The 24,505-nt window shown below is 37.1% G+C and overlaps 1 protein-coding gene and 1 long non-coding RNA gene across 2 annotated transcripts in view; both read left to right on the top strand.

The window, feature by feature from the left end:
* Positions 1-11,745: 11,745 nt before the first annotated feature.
* Positions 11,746-18,773, top strand: LOC149805723 (uncharacterized). The gene is made up of 3 exons (XR_016414986.1): positions 11,746-11,902; positions 14,940-15,116; positions 18,652-18,773. It is a non-coding gene; the product is annotated as an uncharacterized LOC149805723 (long non-coding RNA).
* A 585-nt stretch (positions 18,774-19,358) lies between these two features.
* LOC149805722 (cadherin EGF LAG seven-pass G-type receptor 2-like) overlaps positions 19,359-24,505 on the top strand; it is a 37,081-nt gene continuing 31,934 nt past the window's right edge. Inside the window, exons 1-3 of the mRNA XM_089934678.1 lie at positions 19,359-19,523; positions 22,009-22,167; positions 22,973-23,110. Coding sequence (XP_089790804.1) covers positions 19,400-19,523; positions 22,009-22,167; positions 22,973-23,110 — 421 coding nt within the window. The 5' untranslated portion in view covers positions 19,359-19,399. The remainder of the gene's footprint in view (positions 19,524-22,008; positions 22,168-22,972; positions 23,111-24,505) is intronic.

Raw genomic sequence — 24,505 nt, 5'->3', positions numbered from 1 at the left:
GGATTTTGCAATGTCAGTCTACATGGTCGAACAATGGATTAAGTTACGCGTGAATGTAAAAAAATTAACTCTGCTATAAAGAGTGATCAGGACTGCTTAGGGTGCATTTTTTTTTTGATAGGCTAATTGGAGTGATTGAGTAATGAATCATTTTTATGATAGGCTAATTGGAGTGATTGAGTACTGAATCATTTTTATGATAGGCCAATTGGAGTGACTGAGTACTGAATCATTTTTATGATAGGCTAATTGGAGTGACTGAGTACTGAATCATTTTTATGATAGGCTAATTGGAGTGACTGAGTACTGAATCATTTTTATGATAGGCTAATTGGAGTGATTGAGTACTGAATCATTTTTATGATAGGCTAATTGGAGTGACTGAGTACTGAATCATTTTTATGATAGGCTAATTGGAGTGACTGAGTACTGAATCATTTTTATGATAGGCTAATTGGAGTGACTGAGTACTGAATCATTTTTATGATAGGCTAATTGGAGTGACTGAGTACTGAATCATTTTTATGATAGGCTAATTGGAGTGATTGAGTAATGAATCATTTTTATGATAGGCTAATTGGAGTGATTGAGTACTGAATCATTTTTATGATAGGCTAATTGGAGTGATTGAGTACTGAATCATTTTTATGATAGGCTAATTGGAGTGATTGAGTACTGAATCATTTTTATGATAGGCTAATTGGAGTGACTGAGTACTGAATCATTTTTATGATAGGCTAATTGGAGTGACTGAGTACTGAATCATTTTTATGATAGGCTAATTGGAGTGACTGAGTACTGAATCATTTTTATGATAGGCTAATTGGAGTGACTGAGTACTGAATCATTTTTATGATAGACTAATTGGAGTGACTGAGTACTGAATCAAGTCAATCAACTTCATTTTTGAACGGTTTCTTTGTTTCCCCACTTCACAACCACTTGATATTTCACTCTAGAACTTTATGTAAATAATATCTTCTTGAACATTGTGAAAATGTGGTACAAAAATTACAATATTTATTTGAATAAAGCCTGATTTATGTAATTATATTTAATTTTTGGATACATGATATGCACACTGCAAGTTTTTTTTTTCTAAAAATTTCTTTTAAATACAATGGAAAGCTAGCGTTCATGATGACCCAGCACAGTTCCCATTCAAACTTCTTTCAAAACTGAATCTTTGTAAAATCAAAACGCAAAGATTGTTATCTAATAAAATTATTTCCAGGGGTGGGATTACTTTTTAAGGATTGAAAGCGATTTTTATAGTAGGTTTAATCGGCCAGAAGCTTAAGCATTTTTTGAAAGACAAAAACTTGTCGACGTTTATATGGCGTCTCGTACTACTTTTTCTATAACATTGACATCTGTTAATTGTGAGAAATAGTTGTATTTGTTTCATTCAAATTTATTTTCTATGTCATAACTGTTATAGTTACGTATAATTATTTATTTTTCAGGATGTACCGGTGTGGACTACATAGGACAAATCCAGCCGTATTTATACAACTCATCCGTTGACAACACCATAGGTTGGCAATTACGGTCTTTTTCCATTATTGTATCCATTCAATAAATCTGGGGCAAATTACCCCATAGAAAACTAACAAAGCTAGTACTCTCTGTTCGCTTGATGAAAAGACAATGAATATGGGATGACAATAAATGTTATAATTATTGTTGAAAATAAAAAATGGTTTTGATGTTTACAGCATAAACAATTTTTATTTTCAATAACAATTCTAACATTTTATAATTTCAATTCCTAAATGATGTTATAATACTCACATCCTTGTTACTATTTAGAATCAGTTTCAAAATTTCTGCAATTCGTACAAATTAGTGTGTGTGTGTTTGTGTGGGGGTGGGTGGGTGAGAGAGATTCCACCGATTTCTAAATACTAATGAAATTCAACTGCTAACAATCTAATTCTACCTGAACAACATGTAACATTAACTTTAGATTGCGACTTTTATAAATATTTTTATTAAATTGATTGTTTCGTTTTCCATTCTAAAATTGGAATAGGTTTAAAAACATCCAAGTTAATAACTTCAGTTTTATCTTTTGGGTTTTATCTTGCAGGTTATGCCTACCTAGCGGCAGATTCGGCATATCAGTTCCCATGTTGTGGAATCATTACTCAATGGCAAGCGTTTCTTAAACAAAACACAGGGACAGTGTTGTTTGAGGTGTGGAGGTCAACGTCGGGAACTACCTACAAACTTGTTGGGTCTAATGAATTTGTGACATGTATGTGGTTTAGCAATTTGTGTTTTTACCGTCTTTGCATGGGTTCATTAAACTATCAACAACTCAAGTATTTTTCATGCGTGGGATCATAACTATCTTTATGTATCTGTGCTCTGTATTGTCTGTACTGTATTGTCTATACTAGGTTCGCCGGGGGCGGATGTGCGAGATAAGCACCCACTTCCCATGGAATAAAAACATATGGCTTGCCTCTGACAACCAAATCCACCTCCAGGCCTTCACGAGTGGCATAACTAAGCCCAACGGAACCTGTTTAAAATGACTGGAGAAGGGATGACATGCGAGTTTCTGGCAGATAGGACTCGTTAACCTTGGGTGGTCGACCATCTAGGAGAAGGTAAACTCTGACTTCAAACCTTCGCTGCCTTGCGACTATGCCCTCTCATGGGAAAGGCTAATGGAGTAAACGCTAACAGAAAATATGGAGTCGGAGTCCCTAAGGCGACTTGGCATTATTTTCAGTGTCATCTCGGCAACTCCTGCGACATCACTGGTGCCATGACGTATCGGCTTGTCCTTTTCCCTTGGTTTCATCAGCTGCGTGGAGAGGGAGATTCAGCTGCAAGGGTAACAACGTATTCTCCATATCATCCTGTCCAGGCTTGCGCCCCGTAGAGGACACTCCAGCTTGCTTCACAGCGTCTACACAACACGGGAAGCAGCAGTTTACCAGTTATATGTCATCGCTCGATTGGTGTAGAATCAGACGCCAGTGGTTGCTTTAGACGGTGGGAGAGAATGACAGGTCTCACTGAACAGCTACCACCCGCCTCAAGCTGTGCAGCGCCCAGACAATAGGGTGTTGTCCCGCTGAAGTTCGTCTGCCTTTCTGAGTACGTAGAGCTTATGGTACGCGAGTACCTGACAAAGCGGACTGCAACTACTGCACCAAGAAATAACAAACGAAATCCAACAAGGAAAACGCCAATCCTCAAGCTAGGTACCTGGAATGTCCGGACTCTGCTGACTGGATGATCTTCAGGCAATCAGCGATGTTCGAAAGACTTCAGTCATCAACGACGAACTTGCAAGACTCCATGTTGACATCGCCGCACTACAGGAGACACGGCTACCAGATTCCGGGCCCCCCAGGACAAGAACTACACGTTCTTCTGGCAAGGAAAGAGCGCTGACGAAGCCAGAGAGTTTGGTGTTGGATTCGCCGTCTGGACTCTCTGCTGAGGATGATAGAACCCTGGCAACAGGGAAACGGAAGACTGCTATCCCTCTGCCTCCACACCACAATCAGGCCTGTCAACCTGATCATCGCTTACGCTCCTACACTTAGCGCCACCGCAGATACCAAGGATGAGGTCTACGACGAAATAAACTAGCCCATCGACAAAATTCCCAAGGAGGAGAACTTGATATTACTGGGCGACTTCAACGCTAGGGTGGGTGCCGAACATGACGCTTTACCTTCCTGTCTTGGCAAGTTTGTCATGGGAAAATAAATGAGAACGATCAGCGACTCCCAGAAATGTGCTCGTACTACGACCTCAACATCATCAGTTCATTCTTTCAGACAAAGCTACAGCATACAGTGTCTTGGAGGCATGCCCGGTCCAAATACTGGTATCAACTGGACTTGATTATTACGAGACGGTCTGCAATGAAGGGTGTGCTTCTTACTCTACCTTCCACAGCGCTGACTGACACACCGACCACTCGCTGGTCTGCTGGTAATTGAAGCTTCAGCCAAAGAAGATACACCGCTCTAGGCAAGAGGGTAAACCACGCATTGACTTGAGCAAGACGTCATATCCAGACAAGGCTGAGGAATTCACTTATACCCTCTCCAAGACATTTGATTCAGAACCTCTCAACGGCAGTGCCAAAGATAGATGGGGTCATATCAGAGAAACTGTGTACAGCATAGCCACATGGATCTTTGGTAAGAAGCAGTCAAAGAACAACGAATGGTTTGAGGCTATCTCCGCCACACTCATGCCGGCCATAGAAGAGCGTCGCAGTGCTCACCTGTAATACAAGCGATCTCCCTGCCAGATTACTCTACAGTCATACAGTTCAACCAGAAGCAAAGTGCATCCAGTCAGCGCAGATATCGGAAACATCAGAGGCATGTACGATGGCATAAAGATAACAATGGGTCCCACGAAGATAGTGACAACACCACTGAAGTCGGCTACAAGTGATACCATCCACATCAAGCAGATGGAGCGATGGGTGGAGTACTACTATGAACTGTACTCCAGAGAGTACCACGTGACCAACTATGCTCTCAACGCCATTGAAAACCATCCGCTCATGGCCGAACTGGACGAGAAACCTACTATGGCAAAACTAAAGAAGGCCTTAGAGAAACTGTCCTTAGGTAAAGCCCCAGGTAAGGATGGCATCCCAGCAGAAGTCATCAAGTGCGGCTTCAACGTGCCGCACAAACACCTGCATGGCCTCCTCTGCCAGTGCTGGGATGAGGGTGCAATGCCTCAGGATATGAGATATACCAACATCGGCGACTGAAGTGACTGCAACAACTACAGGGGTAAATCCCTTCTCACGCGTCATCCTGAACAGACTGCAGACGCTTGCTGACAGAGTCGCAATGCGGGTTCCGCGCAGAGAGGTCCACAATTGACATGATCTTCTCGTCAGGCAACTGCAGGATGAATGCAGAGAACAACAAAGACCCCACTTCTTGGCCTTTATGGAACTTACCAAGGCGTTCGATCTGGTCATGATTGATTGATTGTTTGTTTTTAACGGCGCATCAGCACTTTTAGGCTATTTAGCGCCAAACAGTGTTACTTGTATAATCTTTTAAAACTTATAAAAGGTTCTATATCGACCAGCGATATAAAAGAACAAATGGTTGAAATTAAAAACGGTAAGATGGTAACGGTGCAAAATAAAGCTTCCCGATCAACGGGAGATGTAAAAAAGATGAATAGGTATTAAAATGGGACGGTATATGTATTGCATAAAACTGCACAAGGTGATAGCATAAAAGTCAGAGTTTAGAGTAAATATTTACGGCTTTCAAGAACTCGATAATACGAGTGATGTTTATATTATCAAAAAGTTCTTTCATGTCATGCACAACGTAATAACGATCGCGCGTAGGTTGTAGGTCAAAGCACTCTATCATAAAGTGCTTGACAGTGAATGGTTCATTGCAAGAAACGCACTCTGGTGGGTCTTCACCTTTTAGTATGTGGGTGTGGGTGATATAAGTATGACCAATTCGGATTCTTGCAATGACTACCTCCTCCCTACGAATGCTTCTGTAGGAAGGAGTCCATTCTCCTAGAGTTGGTTTGATTGCATGAAGTTTGTTATTTACAGCATCATTCCATGATGCCTGCCACTTCTGACGTAAGAACTTTCTGATACAAGGTTTAAAATCAGTATATGGTATTTTAAAATCAGATGGTTCTTGAGAAAGGGCCGTTTTAGCAGCGCGATCTGCTTTTTCGTTACCTTTAATACCAATGTGGCTAGGTAACCAACAGTATATTATATTGTGGGAGACACTCAGCTCCGTATTTTTTACGAGTATGCTTTTCAATAATGGGTTCTCCAGTTTTCTATTGTGTAGTGAATGGAGTACTGATAGCGAGTCGGAGAAGATAATACTGTTTAAAATACAGTTCTTTTCTATATGTTGCAGAGCAAGGTCTATTGCTCTGATTTCGGCTGTAAAAATTGATGCTCCATTTGGTAAGCGAACTTGCGTTGTGCGATTTCCACAAACAAAGGCTGCAGCAGCCTTTTCCTCATCCTTTGATCCATCAGTGTAAATTCTGGTATAGTTTTTAAATTCGGTGAGGAGTTCATGGTAAGAGTTGTGGAAGATAGAAGGGTTTGTTTCGGACTTTTTCCCATCGTGTAGCGTAAAACGTACTTTTGGTTGTTTAATTAGCCAGGGTGGTGTTTCGGAGATGGATGTTTTCTGAATTTTTGAAAGATCTATATTTGCAGTGTCAAGGCTGGATGATATTCTAATGCCAAAGGAAGGTATGGCGTTTGGTTTATTTTCGTATAAAGTTTTGTATTTGGGTTGAAAAACAGCCGAAAAAGCAGGATTCAGAGGGTTTGATTTTAATTTGAGAGCATACTGTGCGGAAAGCATTTCTCTATGATGCGATAACGGTGGTTCATTCGCCTCAGTTAGAAGGCTTTCACAGGGGGATGTTTTAAATGCTCCCAGAGCCAGTCTTATTCCCTGATGATGAATTGGATCAAGCATTTTAAGATACGATTTTCTGGCAGAACCATACACAACGCAACCATAGTCTAGTTTGGAGCGAATAAACGTTCTGTATAAATTTAGGATGACTTTTCTATCAGCACCCCAGTCAGTGTGCGCTACTACTTTAAGTAGGTTAAGTGCTTTTAAGCATTTAGCTTTTAAGTTCTTTAGGTGTGGAATAAAGGTCAGTTTTCTGTCAAAGATTATACCTAAAAATTTGGTTTCCTCAACAACTGGAATAGGTGTTCCATCCAGTGTGAGGTTCGGTTCATCGTGATGTTTTCGTAACTGACAGAAATGCATGCATACCGTTTTTGATTTCGAGAATTTGAAACCGTTTGCATTGGCCCAATTTTGAATTTTGTTTATATTTTGCTGCAGTTGTCTTTCAATTGTATGCATGTGCTTTGACCGATAACATATTAGAAAATCATCAACGTATAACGAACAATCCACACCAGGAGTCAAACACTTGGTGATGCTATTAATTTTGATGTTAAAGAGCGTCACAGATAAAATACTGCCCTGGGGCACACCCATCTCTTGCTCGTGCAGATCTGAGAGGGTAGAGCCCACTCGTACTTTGAATTCTCTGTCGGAGAGAAAGTTGGATATGAAAGAGGGCAGACGGCCTTTTAGACCTAGATCGTTCAGGTCATTTAGTATCCCGTACTTCCATGTCGTGTCATAGGCCTTTTCTAAATCAAAGAAACCCGCTACTAAATGTTCTTTCTTAATAAATGCATCGCGAATGAATGTTTCTAGTCTAACCAGATGATCATTGGTGCTCCCGCCATATCGAAAGCCACTTTGGAAAGGAGATATTAAATTGTTAGTTTCCAAATACCAGACAAGCCGAAAATTGATCATTCGTTCCATTGTTTTGCACACACAGCTTGTGAGTGCAATTGGTCGATAGCTGTTGGGGTCTTCGCTATCTTTACCGGGTTTGGGGACTGGTATTACAGTTGCTTCTTTCCAGATTTTTGGTACATTACCAGTAATCCATAAATCATTGAAGAGTTTCAAAAGAGATGTTAATGATGATTCTGGAAGGTGTTTCAGAAACTGGTAATGTATCTCGTCAGGCCCAGCGGATGTATCATGGGCCTTATCTGCTGGGCCTGACGAGATACATTACCAGTTTCTGAAACACCTTCCAGAATCATCATTAACATCTCTTTTGAAACTCTTCAATGATTTATGGATTACTGGTAATGTACCAAAAATCTGGAAAGAAGCAACTGTAATACCAGTCCCCAAACCCGGTAAAGATAGCGAAGACCCCAACAGCTATCGACCAATTGCACTCACAAGCTGTGTGTGCAAAACATCTGGTCAGCAGAGACGGACTCTTCACAATCCTGTCGAAGATTGGATGCCCTCCAAAGCTGCTAAGCATGGTCCAGTCCTTCCACGATGACATGGATGGCACAGTGAAGTACTACATGTTCGACCCCTTCAACATCCGCAGCGAAGTTAAACAGGGTTGCGTCCTAGCCCCCACGCTCTTCGGCATCTTCTTCGCTGTTGTGCTGAAGCACGCCTTTGGGACGTCTACAGAAGAGATCTACCTACACACGCGATCAGACGGCAGACTGTTCAACCTGGCAAGACTAAAAGCAAGGAGCAAAGTGCGTGAAGCGACCATCATGGACATGCTCTTCGCAGACGATGCTGCTCTAGCCAATCACACAGAAGCTTAGCTACATCACGTGATGGATCGCTTTGCTAATGCATGCGATGAGTTTGGGTTGACCATCAGCCTAAAGAAAACAAACGTAATGGCTCAGAACGCAGACCCACCCACCCCAAGTATCATCATCAAGAATTACGAACTTGAGGTAGTCATTCAGTTCACGTACCTCGGCTCTACCATCACCAGTAACCTATCGCTCGATTCTGAGCTCAACAAACGGATTGGAAAGGCATCAACATCTCTCTCCAGGTTGTCGCAGAGAGTGTGGAAAAACAGTATGCTGACCCTGAACACTAAGATCTCCGTGTAGCGTGCCTGCATGTAAAGCACTCTCCCGTGTGCCGTGAAACCTGGACTATATATGCCTCACAAGAGAAAAGACTGAGCGCCTTTCACATGCGATATCTCCGACGCATACTTGGATCACCTGGAGCGATCGAGTAACAGACAACGAGGTGCTTGAACGTGCCAACATTTCCAGCATGGCCACACTCCTCCGCTAACATAAGATGGCTGGGCCATGTACGTCGGATGGGTGACGGACGGAACCCCAAAGACCTTCTTTCTTTGAAACTTGCCTCTGGCAAACGGTCGATCAGACGGCAGCCTCCCCTCTTCAAGGATATCTGCAAGCGCGACATGAAAGCCCTCGACATCGATGTCAATACCTGGGAAGAGCTCGCTCTCGACAGGCCCAGCTGGCGCAACGCTCGGATCACTGATTTAAAAGCCAGCGAGGATAAGCTACGCTTGCTAGCTGACGAAAATCGATCTCAGAGGAAAAAGAAGCAGCTCCAACACACACCAGACCCAACCTTCAAGTGCAGCAAGGACTGACACTCCCATGTTGGACTATATAACCATAGCAGACGCTGCACAATCACCAACCGGGGCATCTCTCATGAGCGCACTTCCATCGTCTCTCGAGACTAACAGATGCCAACAAAAACAATTATCTGTACTGTACTGTCTATACTGTATTGTTTGTACTGTACTGTCTATACTGTATTGTTTGTACTGTACTGTCTATACTGTATTGCTTGTACTGTACTGTCTATACTGTATTGTTTGTACTGTATTGTCTTAAGTTTTCTACCACTTATTATTCATTGTTTTTTCGATGATCAAAGAAGGAAAACAAAACAATATCTGTCATTGTCAAACGAATGTAGAGTTTTGAAGAAAAAAAGCAAAATCATTAGAGAGGTTATCTGTACTGCATATTACACGACAAAACTGTTAATATAATTTACATAAATTGATTGTGCATGAAAAATTATAGTGAAAAATAACAAAGTATATAGACATGAATTTTGCATCCAACTTTATTGAATCATTAGCACGGGTGAAAACCCAAAAAAGTATTTAATCGGATCCCCATATCATTTATTCTTAAGAAATACATTACAAAAAATGTCCTTCAACGAAATTAACATTTGATCTGTATACGTTTGCTGGAATCGAATCTTGCCCTTAATTTCTAGTTGCTACTACTACTACTACTACTACTACTACTACTACTACTACTACTAATCATAATAATAATAATAATACTGCTCGTACTACTACTACTTTATATTTGCTTTCGTTATCGCAATCATCATCGTCATGGTTAGTATGTTTTTCATTTTCTAATCTTTCCTTTTTCTTTCTTTCTTTCTTTCTGGTTCTTTCTTTTTTCGTTTTCTTATTCTGCTCCAATCTATATTCTTTACTTCTTGACCCAGCAATGAAGCACAATGGCGGTGTTAAATTATGTCTTTTTTCCTTCAATTTTTCAGCTGATACAGATATATTAATTACATTGAACATTCCTAGTGGCGCCCAGATGACGGTTTATCCCGGCGACTACATCGGATGGTGAGTGAAAACAAGACAAAACAGTAAAACAGCAGCAGCAGTAACAACAAAACAAATATATACCAGGCCACATGTGACATATATAAGTCACTTATAGACATTATTTGTAATCTACATATGTTTATATATCAGCTAAAATTTCATAGACATCGTATGTAGTTTTTAAAAGAGTAATTTTCAAACTTTTTTGCACACAAATGCAGTTGTCCGTATGGATGTTGGGAAGACGGGAAAATGATAACTCATTCTTGTTGAACTCATTTATGCTTTTTATTCATGCTCAGATTTTTCTCATGGATTTCACTCAGTTAAATTGGGCTGAATTTTAAAGGGTGGTTGACTGCGTTGGGGGTTTGGTGAAGTATTTTATTAATATCATTATTGTATTATTATTATTATTATTATTATTATTATTATTATTATTATTATTGTTGTTGTTGTTGTTGTTGTTGTTGTTAAAGAAGGTAATTACATGGAATCGCGTTTGAAAACACTCACTAGAACCTGTGGCTAAATATTCATTAAATGTTTTTTCTTGCTTGCACCAATCAGTTTATATTTTGAGTCTCTCACAAAGACAATTATACTGCATAACATCCGTTTGAGGAGGTAGTAAATAATGATTTTCTGTATAAAGGAAATGAGTATATGAAAACTTATGTGAAAGTCACAAAGGTTAACGTTTTACTTGTAAATTGCTTATCATGACGATCTACACAGAACCTATCTACAAAATATTTAGATATATGAAAACTGCACAAACGAGAACACTTTCATTTTAACTGCATAACTCATACTGGAAATTTATATGGGGTTATAATAAAGGGCGGTGGAAATAAATCTTAATTTTGTTTCCTGTTACCTTCATAACGTTGCATAAGCATATCCAGTTTGGACGTTTCTTGAAGATTACTAAATTTTGAATGGTACATGAGGAGGAACATTTAGTCATAGTTTAGTATTGAATGTCGCACTGACGACGAAGTGAGCCAATCTCTGACACTTGAATTGTTAACTTTCGTTTCCTTCAACCAGACAACCCTGAGTGAGTTCTTGGCCAAACGAGAGTCTGGTATACGAATGCAAGAACGAGCCTTTCTCATAACTTGCCTGAGCATGTCTGATTTGTTAATAAGATGTGTGACGTAATACGTGATTTGTAATGATGACATAACCTCATTTTTAGCGTAGACATGGACACATTCAATGGCCGATTGAATCACACATCTTGAATTGGCGCCTTTGTCCAGAAGATAGCGAGAGATGCCTTTGAAGTATTGCTTCTACAAACTTTGACGCAGGCTCGATCTATCTTTAACAATGATTTACTTTTGCAGAAGCTCGTGTAGCAAAAAAACCTGACGGATCCGCGCGAGAGTCACGTTGAACGAGCGTGTTTGCTAGCAGTCTTGTTTTTTAATCCACGAACTATAATCTCCTGTTTGAATTGTGCGATGTTATTTCCATAAAACCGATAAACCCTGAAAGACATGCTCATTTATGTAAGAAGAAACAGCAAACACATGAGACAAACACCCAACAATAAGCCTGACCAATGTATGAACAAGGGAAACACTCTATGCATCATACCCAGTCTTTAGAGAGGATGAAGATATTGATAATAATACAATGTAACTCAGAATATAATTGTCTGTGCTATATTTAAGGTATACACAGATTAATGAAATGGTAGCATATACAGCAGGCAGCGGCCCTGAAGCAGACAACATAATATACACTGACCTTCGTCCCAATCCAACCGCTTTCACTCCTGGCATGAACATGGGATGGTCATCAGCTTCATCTCATCAGAACAGAAATTATGGCATCCGTGCAACGATAGATGCAAGTGAGATACTAACACGATCCTTTGCTTTGGTTACATTCTTAGGTATTCTTGAGCGAGTGAAAGCGATGTGTGTGTGTGTGTGTGTGTGTGTGTGTGTGTGTGTGTGTGTGTGTGTGATGGAGTTGATATGTGGACTGGTGGGTATTTGTGTATTTGTTTTGGGTTCTTAAGTTCACGGTATTGAACACATTTACAAATTAAAATGGCTGATATAGCTGTAATTTAACGAGCAGTATTGAATCTTTCTGACGCTACTATAATTAATTCAAAGTCGAAAGAATACAGGATGAAACGAGATCATCTGAAGACAGATCCAATATGTCTGACATGGAAACGAACCCCACTCCCCAAAGTGAGAACGGAAATAAAGAAAAAGAAAAATAAAACTTGATTATATCAAAGCAAACAGTCTAGGTGGGATTTTTTTTAAAATGGTGATTGAGACAAACCTTTAACCATTTATTACAATCGGAGGTACATCCTTATTGTTCTTTATGAAAGGATAGTTTATGTGTACTGTGATGAAGCATTGGAAATTTAAACAGAGGAAATCAGATACGCAATATTTCTTACTTTCAATAATTTCCTTAAAAAAGATCCAGTGTAAATAAAACACTTGCGAAGGTTTACATAGGCTAATTGTTCTTCTTTACAAAATGTTTTCATAATTTTCCCAGGCTGGAATTCTCAATGGATTTGAAGATGCACAACGTCTTTTAATATATCTTATTTTAAAAATAACTGAACAGGTTATACTATTCTAAATGTCATTTGTCTATGACGTCGTTATTTCATGGTTTACGTCAGAGACGCGCAACAATATTATGGTTTGGATAGGGTAAATTAGTTTTTAGTTTATTTTGCATGCAAGGTAGTTCTTGGCTATAATATACATATATGATTTGATTGGGTTAAACCCTCTGTACCGTGTTTTGCTTAGTGGAATTCTAAACAATACTGCACACGTTAAATAAACATATATTAAATGCACTGGACGTCATGCCGCAGTAATATCAACATACACGCATCAAATGTCAGATTTTGTTAAAAGAAAGAACTTGAAATAAAGTTAAACTGTTTATGAGAAATGCATCTCAATGAATTTGAATATAGACTAAATGGTGGTGTGGTGTAAATAATTGTGTACATGGGCATCATTTGTCCCAAATCGGCAAAGCATGTAACTTAAAAAGACCGGCCAAAACATTGTAGTGATTTATATTAGTATGCATACTCTTATGTTACGTGTTTAGGTTCGAATAAACAGTAACACAAGAATGAGTGAAAACGACAAGCTTTGAAGAAAAAGAAAGAAAAAAATATTTCCCTGGAAAATTAGGTAAAAATGAAAAAACATGAACTTAATAAAAATAATCCAAGAATAATCCACGAACAAAATTTTTGAAGTCCTAATAACAAAATGTTGCACTTAAGTTCGAGTCCCGACGAAGAATCCGAGATTGAAGACGATGACGTATGATGTAATCTGTAGTGTTGAAGTCTACAGTTCCTTGTAGAAACAAGAAATATTACTCCGGTTTTGGAAATCCGAATACATTTGTATAAAAGCTGTCTTTGTTCAGGAATTTCACATAAGCACGCGTATTTTAAAGGGGGAAAAATAATTAATCCGTTTGAATCAAAGTAATTTGAAATAACTCCAAACAGCACAACATAAAAACTTGTAGTGTAAGAGCCCAACTAACTGAGAATATCTCTCCAAAACAAAGGTTATATCGTATTCTAAAACACTAAAAGGGGGTCACGTGATCATGTTCCAGAACCTCGTCGAAATTATTTACTTGTTGAAGATCACGTACACCCAGTGTGGCCCTGACGAAAACCAATCATTTTTACTCTAAGAAATAAAAAATAAAAAAATTATTTGCATCTTAAATCAGTAGTTCCTTTATGACCTCGACAACAACCAATCATTTTAAAATAAAAATAGAACTTATTTACGTGGTTGCTGCTAATTTCGAATCAAGGTCAGGATCTATGTCAAAACCTGGTGTTTACAAAACGAACAGTCAAGGTCAAACTATTTTCCGGAAAAAGTATCCTCTCTAGTGAATAAATTTACATTACAATAGCATGTAATGAAATATAAATAAAATTTAAAAATGAAAAAAAAAACAAAACAATTAATATGAAATAAATATATATTAAATCAGATATAATTAAATTAAATATACATACCAATGCACACAGAATGAATAATTAAATCGCAATGTTTGAAATTATATTTGTTAAATTCTTCTTTTTCGTTTGTTCTTAATCATTCTGGATAATTTATTGAATGCGCCAGATTTAAATAATTATTATTTAGTGCGTGTCACTCTTGCGTGCTAGTGCGAGTGTGAATGACGATGTTTAAAACGGATTAATTTCAAGACAAGATCGACACAAGCTAAAGATGGCCTGTTGATATAAACGGTGTGATAGAGGGCCTATTATGAGATAGGAAGCTCCGACCCACTTTCTTCACTCTTGTGAAATGTGGGACGAGACATACCGACTCATCTCATGCAGCGAATAGGTCAGTCTGTCGAAACTACTTTTAACGTGCCTCTTTAGTCATACTATGCGGAAGTTTTTTTTAAAATCAGTTTGTTCAGCCTCACTCTCCTCTATGAATGCGAAATTTATTATTATTATTATTATTAGTAGTAGTAGTAGTAGTAGTAGTAGTAGCAGCAGCAGCAGCAGCAGTAATATTATTAGTATGCTAGACAAGTGTTTATTTCAGTTTCTCATTAAGGTCATGGTTGCTGGAGAAACCAGACTTATAAAAAGCAGGTAGAATATATTGCAGGTTTTGGCCAGGGGCTCAGCTGGATTAACACAGGGGTTCAGTCTGACCACATTTTTTTCTGATTATATCACAGCTACCATTAGTTGACAGTTGGCCACACTGACTTGAAAAGCAAAATGTCTTGTAGGAGAATATGTTATAATTTGCCTAATCTCGATCTAGAAGTGGAACAAAATGAGCTAGTCGTTGCCCAAATAAAGTATTTTTATCTTTCTTTGTCAGATTCCCCGCCGTTCTTTACAAATCTGAATTTCTTCATGTTCGCCCAGCCGACATGGACCGTGGGAAGCCTTATTTATACCGTATCTGCAAACGATCCAAACCCATCAGACACTACCATTACCCAGCTGACGATCACCATGAACGCAGACAGCTACTTCAGTTTCGATACGATAATTCGTAAGAACGTTTATCTTGTCTTGATTTAGCTCACCTGGTCAATGTCCAATATTTCGGAAGATCTATGCATATTAATGAGGTAATGTTGTATCTGATTATCAGAGTTTGAAAACATTCTAGAGGTCATATTTCTGATCATCTTCTGCTCTAGTCCAATAAATCAGTCACCCCAACCCCCTGAAAAGAAACTTCACTGACACTGATGAAAGTGTTTTGGTCTGATCTTGCTTATTCGTTTAAACTTCCATTTAATGCGAATAAATGCGTCTGCAATACGTAAGTGTACGTTTAAGACACTTACCCCTGTTTTCTCGAGTCTCTTCAGTTACAGTCCACTGAAAGGTCGATTCAGCTAGATGTACACAATATTTCTGGATCAAATCCTATCTTTGACAGCTTGTAAATCCACGTGTAATAACACAACCCTACTTTCTTTGGGGCACAGTGTCTCTGATACGATTTACGACATTCGATGATTAAATAATTGTTGTTAGCTACAAAAATTGAATGCTTGCCGACCCCTAATCACAATAATTCAAAACATACAATGAACTTTAAATAATAATATATTTATAATAGAGAGGAAGAATAATTAAAAGGTTAAAGACTAAAAAGGACAACCAGTTGCTGAGTTGAGTATCAGAGACACTTGTTGTTTTCACAAATTTTATATAGAGTTATCACCTTATTACGAGTCTAGGCTCTTAAGAAAGCAACAAGAAAAAAGTGAAGACAACAAGCTTTTTAAAATTTAACAATTAATTTATTTCCTTAGAAAAACAAGGTTAAAATGAGAGGAAGAACTTACGGTTTTACGATTCAAATCCAAAATAAATACAAGAATTTATAAATAGAAATCCTAGACACAAAAAGTCCTAATGAAAATGAGTTCGAATCCTGGTGAAATCCAAAATGGAAGGCGACTACGTATGTTGTGCTGATGTGTCAACAGTTCTTTGTTGAATTACAGAAAATAATATTCTAGGTTTTTAATTCTGTGTAAATTTCGATAAATGTCTTTGTCAAAGAATTAATTTAGAGCACTAGTTTTTCAAGGAAAACAAACTTGAAATCCAAATAAATTGGAAAAAAATAAAATAATTAGCCAAAAACTGGTCACAACATAAAACACCTGGACGTCTCCAGTGTTAGGGCGAGTATCACTATTATTTCTCAAAACATGAACAATAAATCTAGCTATAACTCAAAACAGATGTCTGGTTGTGGGTCAATGTTCTGGAAAAACCTAAATGATACATGTTATTTGTCATGTACTCCAATTATGGCCTCGATTCCACTTTATGAAATCTTACTCTGAGAAAGAATAAACATTTTTTTTTTAAAGTTGTTTACTACAAACTATTATTGGTTCTGAATCAATGTCAGGAACTAGGTCAGCATTGGATACAATATTTCCATCAAGTTGTTTACGTCAAAAATAAAAGATCAGTCAGAACTGAACTCTGTTCCAGTAAATAAAGTTACATTACAATAGCGAGTAGTGGAATAAACAAAATTAAGACTTACAAACAAACAATTAAATTGAATCAAATATAAATTAAATCAAATATACATCACAACCTGTTTATTCGAATACCCTGTGCATAAAGTATCCCTAGCCGATCAAAATCTTAAATGTTCAAAATGTAATTTTAGATGTGTAAGGTATTATATAGGATATGAGGAAACAGTAAATTTAAGGAAATAAATATTGAGATGCGATGAGATAGCTATCAACACTTGTTTAAGGCTTAAGTTTATGTTGTTAAAGATTAACAACATTTCAGAGATGCAATAGTTGCTTTCATGTACAGTTTGTTGTGCTCTGCGATCGCTTTATGATCTGTATTCTCAGTTCACAACATTGTTATTATGCGTGCTCATGTGTGTGTGTGCGTGTGTTTTATGTGTGATCATCGCAGGTGACGATTAAGGTACATCATGATTAGTTATTTGTTTTAATGAACAGTTTAGTTTCTAAATGACGAAACGTATGCCAGAAAACAACAGAATTAAAATTTTATATAGACACAACGCTAGACACAACATGTTGCTTTTTATCTTTCATCTCGTCCACCTACTGTTCTAGTTCAACCATTTTTAATGTAACAGTTTATTTATTCAAACTTTATCCATTTGCTTGGTTTGTTGAACGAAATATTTGTTTTCTACCTGTTCTCTGCTAAATCTAATTCATTTTTTTTTCAACACTTTTGATGTCATTTAAGTTTAACAATGCTCCACCTGAAACATTACATCCAATATGGGGAAAAGAAAACTTGCTTGACCATACACAGGTGGTCGCTTTCCAAATTTTATAGAGATCTATCATTAGCTAGGAGAACACTAATACGTGATGGTCTGGTTTTAGGTAGCATGTATTCGTTTATTGTAATGTAAGGCAAATTGAAGTTTCTGGAATACTCCATCATTTATGTGTGATAATATATTATTGTCAGACAGCGGAGACGGGAGACAGGAACAAATTTAAATTTTACTTAAATAGTTGTCATATTCTCCAATAATTTCATACACTACTAGTATACTAAGGAAAATAAATCTTAGAAACACTTTGAATTCGTGATTTACCGGGAAAAAGCGGAAAAGCGGAAAATGGCGGAGAACTATGTCCATGGTAAAGTGATGAAACCTTTACGAAATTATTCAAACAAGCTAAGTAAAAGAAATTTTCTGATAAGCTCAAATTTAAATCAAGAATACAGGAAATCACATCAATTAACTCTCCGAATATGCAAGACTTGACATCACAACAATGTACGTGTGCACGCAATGACAGTCTAGTTGAAGCATACCTTAAATTGCTCAGTGATAGCTGTACCATGCTCAAAGGGCCTCGAAAGAGTCTAGGTTAACGGAACTACTGCCATGGCGGACCCTGTAATATTTCCTAGATGTTTATTTTATTTAATCCAAAAACCCCAAAATGTTCCAATTGGAGTATCTTCCCGAGCACCCGAGAATAAAACAACCTAGATATGAGAAGAAGTTGACTAAGTCTCGTTGTTCCTCATGTAGTATGTGTGCCTGTGCGGACACCACATAATCCCATCGGCGATTGCATAACGCATCCGCTTACTAGCATTAACGTTGATTATTCTATGCATAATTTAAAGTATAAAAAAATTATACCCGACTACATTATGCGCTAGAAAATATCCATCCATGCTGTTCGAATTTGGATGCGTTCCACACAAATAATTACGGTATAACAATATATTACCTGTTTTCTTTGATACACAGGAAATTTAAATTTTCCCCTTTAATGTTTTACCCGTTAGTGACTGATCAATGTTAGGAAAGCCATATCAGCTGTACAAAATATACATTAAAAAATAACAAAGACTTGTATGAAGAAAAAAAATGTAGCACAATTATAATCATTTTGCTAGGATATATGCGTGCATGTTAGTGGACTGTAAGGGGTGGGGGACTAAATATATGCACATAACCCCTGTTTAGTATAATAATGTTTTTAAACAATGGTGGATTTAAACAAATAATAATTGAATTATAGACGAGGTAAGAGTTGTTGCTGATCTGACTACCCTATCAGGGAAATACCTCCTCCGGTTTAAAGTGGTAGATTTATGTGAATACACGGCATCTGGAACGCTCACGCTCAGTATCTACAATGAGGTATGTTTTCATATCTCTGTCTGTCTGTCTGTCTGTCTGTCTGTCTCTCTCTCTCTCTCTCTCTCTCTCTCTCTCTCTCTATATATATATATATATATATATATATATATATATATATATATATATATATATGTGGGGGGGGGGGGGCTCTCTGTCTTTATGCCAATACATGTGTATTGTCTGAAAGTATTCTGCATTTAACAATTCAAACGTGCAGATGCTTTGAGTAATTAGATAATTTGAGTTTTGCATGTATTTTGACATTAGATATGTTTTGGGTAATTAGATAATTGGACTTTTGTATTCATTGGACATTAGATATGTTTAAAGTAATTAGATAATTTAAATTTTGCATGTATTTGACGTTGGAGATGTTTCGTTAATATAGATGATCGGAGTTATGCACGCATTTCATATCACAAATGTTTTGGGCAATTAGATAATTTTAATTGTATGTATTTGACATTAGAGATGTTTTGGGTAATGTCGATAATAAGAATGTTATATGTTTGTTTACATCAGAGATGTTTTTGACAATGTAGATTAACTGGAATGTTTCACTGTGTTTTCACAAGCCTCCTACAATACACAACTTAGAAGCTACAGTCGAAGTCCTGGAAAACCAGATGACAGAACTACTGCTGTATACTCTAAGTGTAACTGATCCGTCGGACCCAATCACGTGTAACATCAGCTCTACGAGTCCCAATTCTGCTCCTTTCACTGTCAGAAAGAAACCAGGTTTAACAGGTAACCAATTTAATTCTCATTACGATATTTTATTTAAAGGCACAGGAAAGCAATCAAGGAAGGATGTCTAATGAGAAGCGCGAGTATCAGTAAAATATGCGCTTCATGCCATCATATTGCTTAGTTGAACTCACCAATACATTTTTCCTTCAAATGTGTGCTACTCGTGTACCATCATTGACGTTTTATTACCTGACTGAGACGTGTGAAACTAATTATTACCAAACATTAGTGTTTCAAACAGATTTCAGGCTCCGCTATTAAATATAGGTCATTGTTTGGTTTGTTTGTAAAGAAAGAAAGTTAAAACTTATCTGGCAGTACCCAGAATAAATATGTCTGGAAAAGTATTTTTTGAAGCAATCTATTTCAAGTATTTTTGCTTTAGAAAGACTAGTTAAAGCTGTCAACAAAGTCAGCTATTTATTTATGTTTGTGTGATACTGAGTTTTCACATTCAGTTGCATGCTCAGGCTGGACATGCAGACATTATTGCATGTCTCGCTCTACCCCTACCCCCTTACGCGTCGATTAAGCATGCCTGATTGATGCAAATCACACAAGCCTAATGTCTCGGTATTAAAATAAATGTCAAATTCCTTTCGTGCAGATCTTATCGATTTAATCCTATTAAAAATCATATTACATAACACTTTCTGAAATTTCTTCATGCACCTTAGGGTGACATGACATGGACTCGCAAGCATTTAGGCCCGGTTATCCGAGTGACCGAGTGTTACAAGCCGCTAGCCTTTACAGATCACTCACATGTCACGTGGGCTCAAGTCTCACATGGGCATGTAGAAAGCTTGCCAGTAACTTCGCGTTAGTCGTTGGTTCTTCTCTGGATCTTCCCAGATTATTCCTCCACCAAAAATACTGGCCTCCATCTACAGCTTACTAAATGCCGAAAAATGCAGTTAAACCCAAAAAACGAAAAGCAGCATAGGTGTTAAATAATGCACATTTAACAATTTCATTCCGTACCAGTCACCGATTGACACCTTAGACAAGCCAACGGAAACTTCTGCAAGTAAAAGACCGAATGTCCCTTATGGTACCGGTATGTTTGTTTGTCAGTTCTGCGAATTACAATCAGGAAACGGGTGGTAGAGATATAATGGCTTGGTAGGACAAGATTGGTTGATAATGACAAGTAAGAAAGAAGTAAAACCATCTTTTCAATAATGAAATGAGGTTTTCCATCGCTCTAATATTATAATTGAATTGCAGCCCTGTGCTCCAAAAGTCCCATTGTACACTCATGTCATCTGGAACACATACGAACAATGGGTGGGTTCCATTCCCTATGAACGAAACTATCAGTATCATCGCTGAACAAAACAATAGTTTCCTAATATATATTAAATAGTTTCAAAATCTTCCTAAGTATACCAGAATCCAACTCGTTATATTAACGACGTTTGGTTGGATATGCATCTGCGTTGACTGAATATCGTTTTTGCAGCTTAGCGTGTGTATGCATTCTTCGACCAAACCAGTTATTAGATTTCCTGAAAAAAATAGACTAATTTTTTACTTAGTGCAGCAGTTACTGTGTATATTTTAGTGATGACTCAAAGACTCACGGACGACATAGTTATATTTGTTGATGATTATCAAAGTGTTTAGTATTAAATAAGGTCTCTTTGTAAGTTGCATGTGAACATATCAACTATATTGTGTGCTTCACCTTTGTTTGCGAATAAGAGTGAAGTCTACTTTTATTTGATTTGATAACCTGGGGTATTTCCTGAAAAAATTATATGGTATCTTAGTTCAAGTGAAATGTTTGTATATAGGATTTGATTAAAACAAATTATTCAGCCCTGTTTTAATTTCATTTTTTTTTTAAATCTGAGATCAAACTTTATAGTTGTGTTCAGTTATTATTTGAGAGGAATGGTTTATTTATTTCATACATTGGAATTACTATGTGATCATCAACTTTTTGCCTGAAACACTACTTTGGGATTAATTGAGATTCATTCAAAGACATTCTGGATTATATCATTGTGGTACATCAGGACATTCAAGATTATTAGAATATATCGGTACATACTATACTTTTCGACTTGGGATAAAACATTTAGGATTTTGTGGATTTTATTCACAAAATTTTAGTGTCTTTTGAAGTTATTCTATGGATATAAATTGTTGTTGGTTTTACTAAACTTTTCGGGTTTGCTTCTTTCTGTTTAGTTTAATACCGTAGAATTCGAAAAATGTGCAATGATTAAAATACAGAAAAACTTGTCTTATTATATTGTTGACAACGATTTAAAATCATACCCAACCGCCTACGTATGCATATATCTATCCCAGCAGGTATGTATGTATGTATGTATGTATGCATGCATCCATGTATGTATGTATGTGCGCGTGCGTGCGTGCGTGTGTGTGTGTGTGTATGTATGTATGTATGTATGTATGTATGTATGTATGTATGTATGTATCTTTTTTTAAATAACCTTATATTTTGCAGATTTTGGGGTGTATCTGAATAACAACCCGGGTCTCTCTGTCGCTGCCAACGCCAACTACCATGTATTTATAGGGTGCTCCGATGGTACAAGTACCACAGTGGGGAAACTGGTAGTGCATGTTGTGGCAAGCAACAGTCCCGTGATAACTAATTTGCCTAGTAAGATACCATATTACATGAAAACAAATCTCGTCACTTGCGAAAAAAGTCAGATAATGTCAGCAAGAAGTCAGGCCACGTGCACAAAGAAAATGATACAAGTACACAACGCAAATATATTAATATGAAGCTTTTTTTCTCTTTTGAATTTTTGTCTATAATGTAATTGAAACGATTGACTAATGCAAATTAGAAAAATGTTTATGATCTTACAAATTCTCAGAATTGACAAACAGATAATAATAATAATAATAATAATAATAATAATAATAATGACTTTATTTAAAGAAGCGTATTTGATCATTTCATCAATCTTCCATGAGGCCTTCTACAATCTAAACGCAGGAATGGTTTATTCAAATGGTTGACATGTTTCTCCTATGTGAGTATGACAATCGAAAAGATTTATTATTATCTCAAACACTGAATTGACTGAGTTTGCATAAATATATCATTAACATATGATGATTTCTAGCACTTTGTTTGGATGTAACATTGAAATTTATAATACCACTATTATTTCATAGTTACTTGAGTCATACAATTTAAGTTTCAACGAGATCTCAAGTAGATTTTGCGTAACATATCCAAGACGCTCTATATAACGTTTTACTCCATTCATTTTCTAGTATTTTACTTTCATACCTCTACACACGCATTGTGCACCATAAGGATTGGGCCAAGGTGTACTAATTACTAAATAAATCAAAAAATCAGTGAATAACGAATCAGCGAATGAAGAACAAAAATGTCACAGACTCTACATTCAAAATCACCAATCTTGTCTGTATTGTCTCTTTTCCAGACTCCGTAACTTTGATTACGTCGGCTCAGACGACCGAGCTAGTTTTCGACGTTGATGCTACTGACGTCGATAGTACTGTACTGGCTTATACAATGACATGTAATCCACTCGGGTGCCCTTTCCAAATTCTATCAGCGTGTAAGTTACCATTTCTCCAGCTATAAGTAAAGACCTTTCTGTTATGCATATTTGATTTAATTTATATCTGATTTAATTGTTTGTAAGTTTTAATTTATATTTTTTAAAAAATCATTATATGTCAAAATAATGTAGTTCTGTTTATTAGAAACTTGATACCTTTTCAAGAAAATAGTTTGACCTTGACTGTTCATTTTTTGTAAACACATCAGGCTGACCTGGTTCCCGACCTTAATTCAAAATTAGTAAAAGTCACGTGAACAAGTTTTTTTATATTATTTTTATTGTGGGAATAATACGGCTGAGATCGAGGCTGTGTTGGATACGTGACCCTCGACTTGTAAATAGGTTTAATGAGTAAAATGATTGGTTTTTATTAAGTTCATACTGGGGCTACGTAATTTTTTATATGTAAACATGATCGCGTAATCCTCCATTTCGCAATTAGGCATTTCTGAAATTGCGCACTAGTTTTAATAGTGATGCTTAGAGGGAGATCTCTCAGCCTGGGATTAAAACATTTGGTGTCAAGGTGCTCTTTTGTTGTGTCAATTTAGAGTTTATTTGAATTTTTTGGATTCTAAAGGATTAATTCTTTTTTTCCTGGAGATATATGTGTTCTCATACAGAATTCTTGAACAAAGACATTTAAAAAAATATTCGAATTTCCAACACCGGTTTACTGTTTGTGAATAACGCAGAACAATAGATATTCAAACACCATAAAGGATACAACATACGTCATCGCCTTCCATCTTGGATTCTTCGTCGAGACTCAAACTTGAATTCATTAGAATATTTCATTATTAGGATTTCAAAAATTTTATTCGTGGATTATTCTTGGGTTATTTTTGGATTTGAATCTTAAAACCCTAAGTTCTTATTTGTTTTCATTTTTTACAGTATTTTTCTAAGGAAATAAATTATTTGTTAAATTGTTCAAAACTTTTTATTTTCACTCTTTCTTGTGTTGAACCGCTCTGGTACACTAGTGGTTAGAGCGTCCGCCTCGGATGCGGGAGGTCGTGGGTTCGAACCCCGGCCGAGTAATACAAATAACTTACAAAAATGGTACTAACAGCTACCTCGCTTGGCGATCAGCATTAAGAAGTTAGTGCTAGGACTGGTCGGCCTGGTGTCAGGATAATTTGACTGGGTGGGGACATCATGCTACATGTCTGCGGCATGATGCCCCACTGCAGACATCGTAGAGATATGACTGAAAAAATGTTAAAGCTACGTTAAAAATCCAAATCACACACACACACACACATCGGAAAGAAGATAGGCGTGTGTGAAAACTAAAGGAGTTTGACCAGCTGATTTGAGTAAGGAAGATTACTGTTCGCTGTTTAGATATTAGCGTGAGCGACCTTCCACTGCTTACTGTAGAAC

The sequence above is a fragment of the Sinohyriopsis cumingii genome, chromosome 2 (assembly GCF_028554795.1).
Source record: "Sinohyriopsis cumingii isolate HCF-2022 chromosome 2, ASM2855479v2, whole genome shotgun sequence".
Classification (NCBI taxonomy): Eukaryota; Metazoa; Mollusca; class Bivalvia; order Unionida; family Unionidae; genus Sinohyriopsis; species Sinohyriopsis cumingii.
This window is presented reverse-complemented; position numbering and strand designations above follow the sequence as displayed.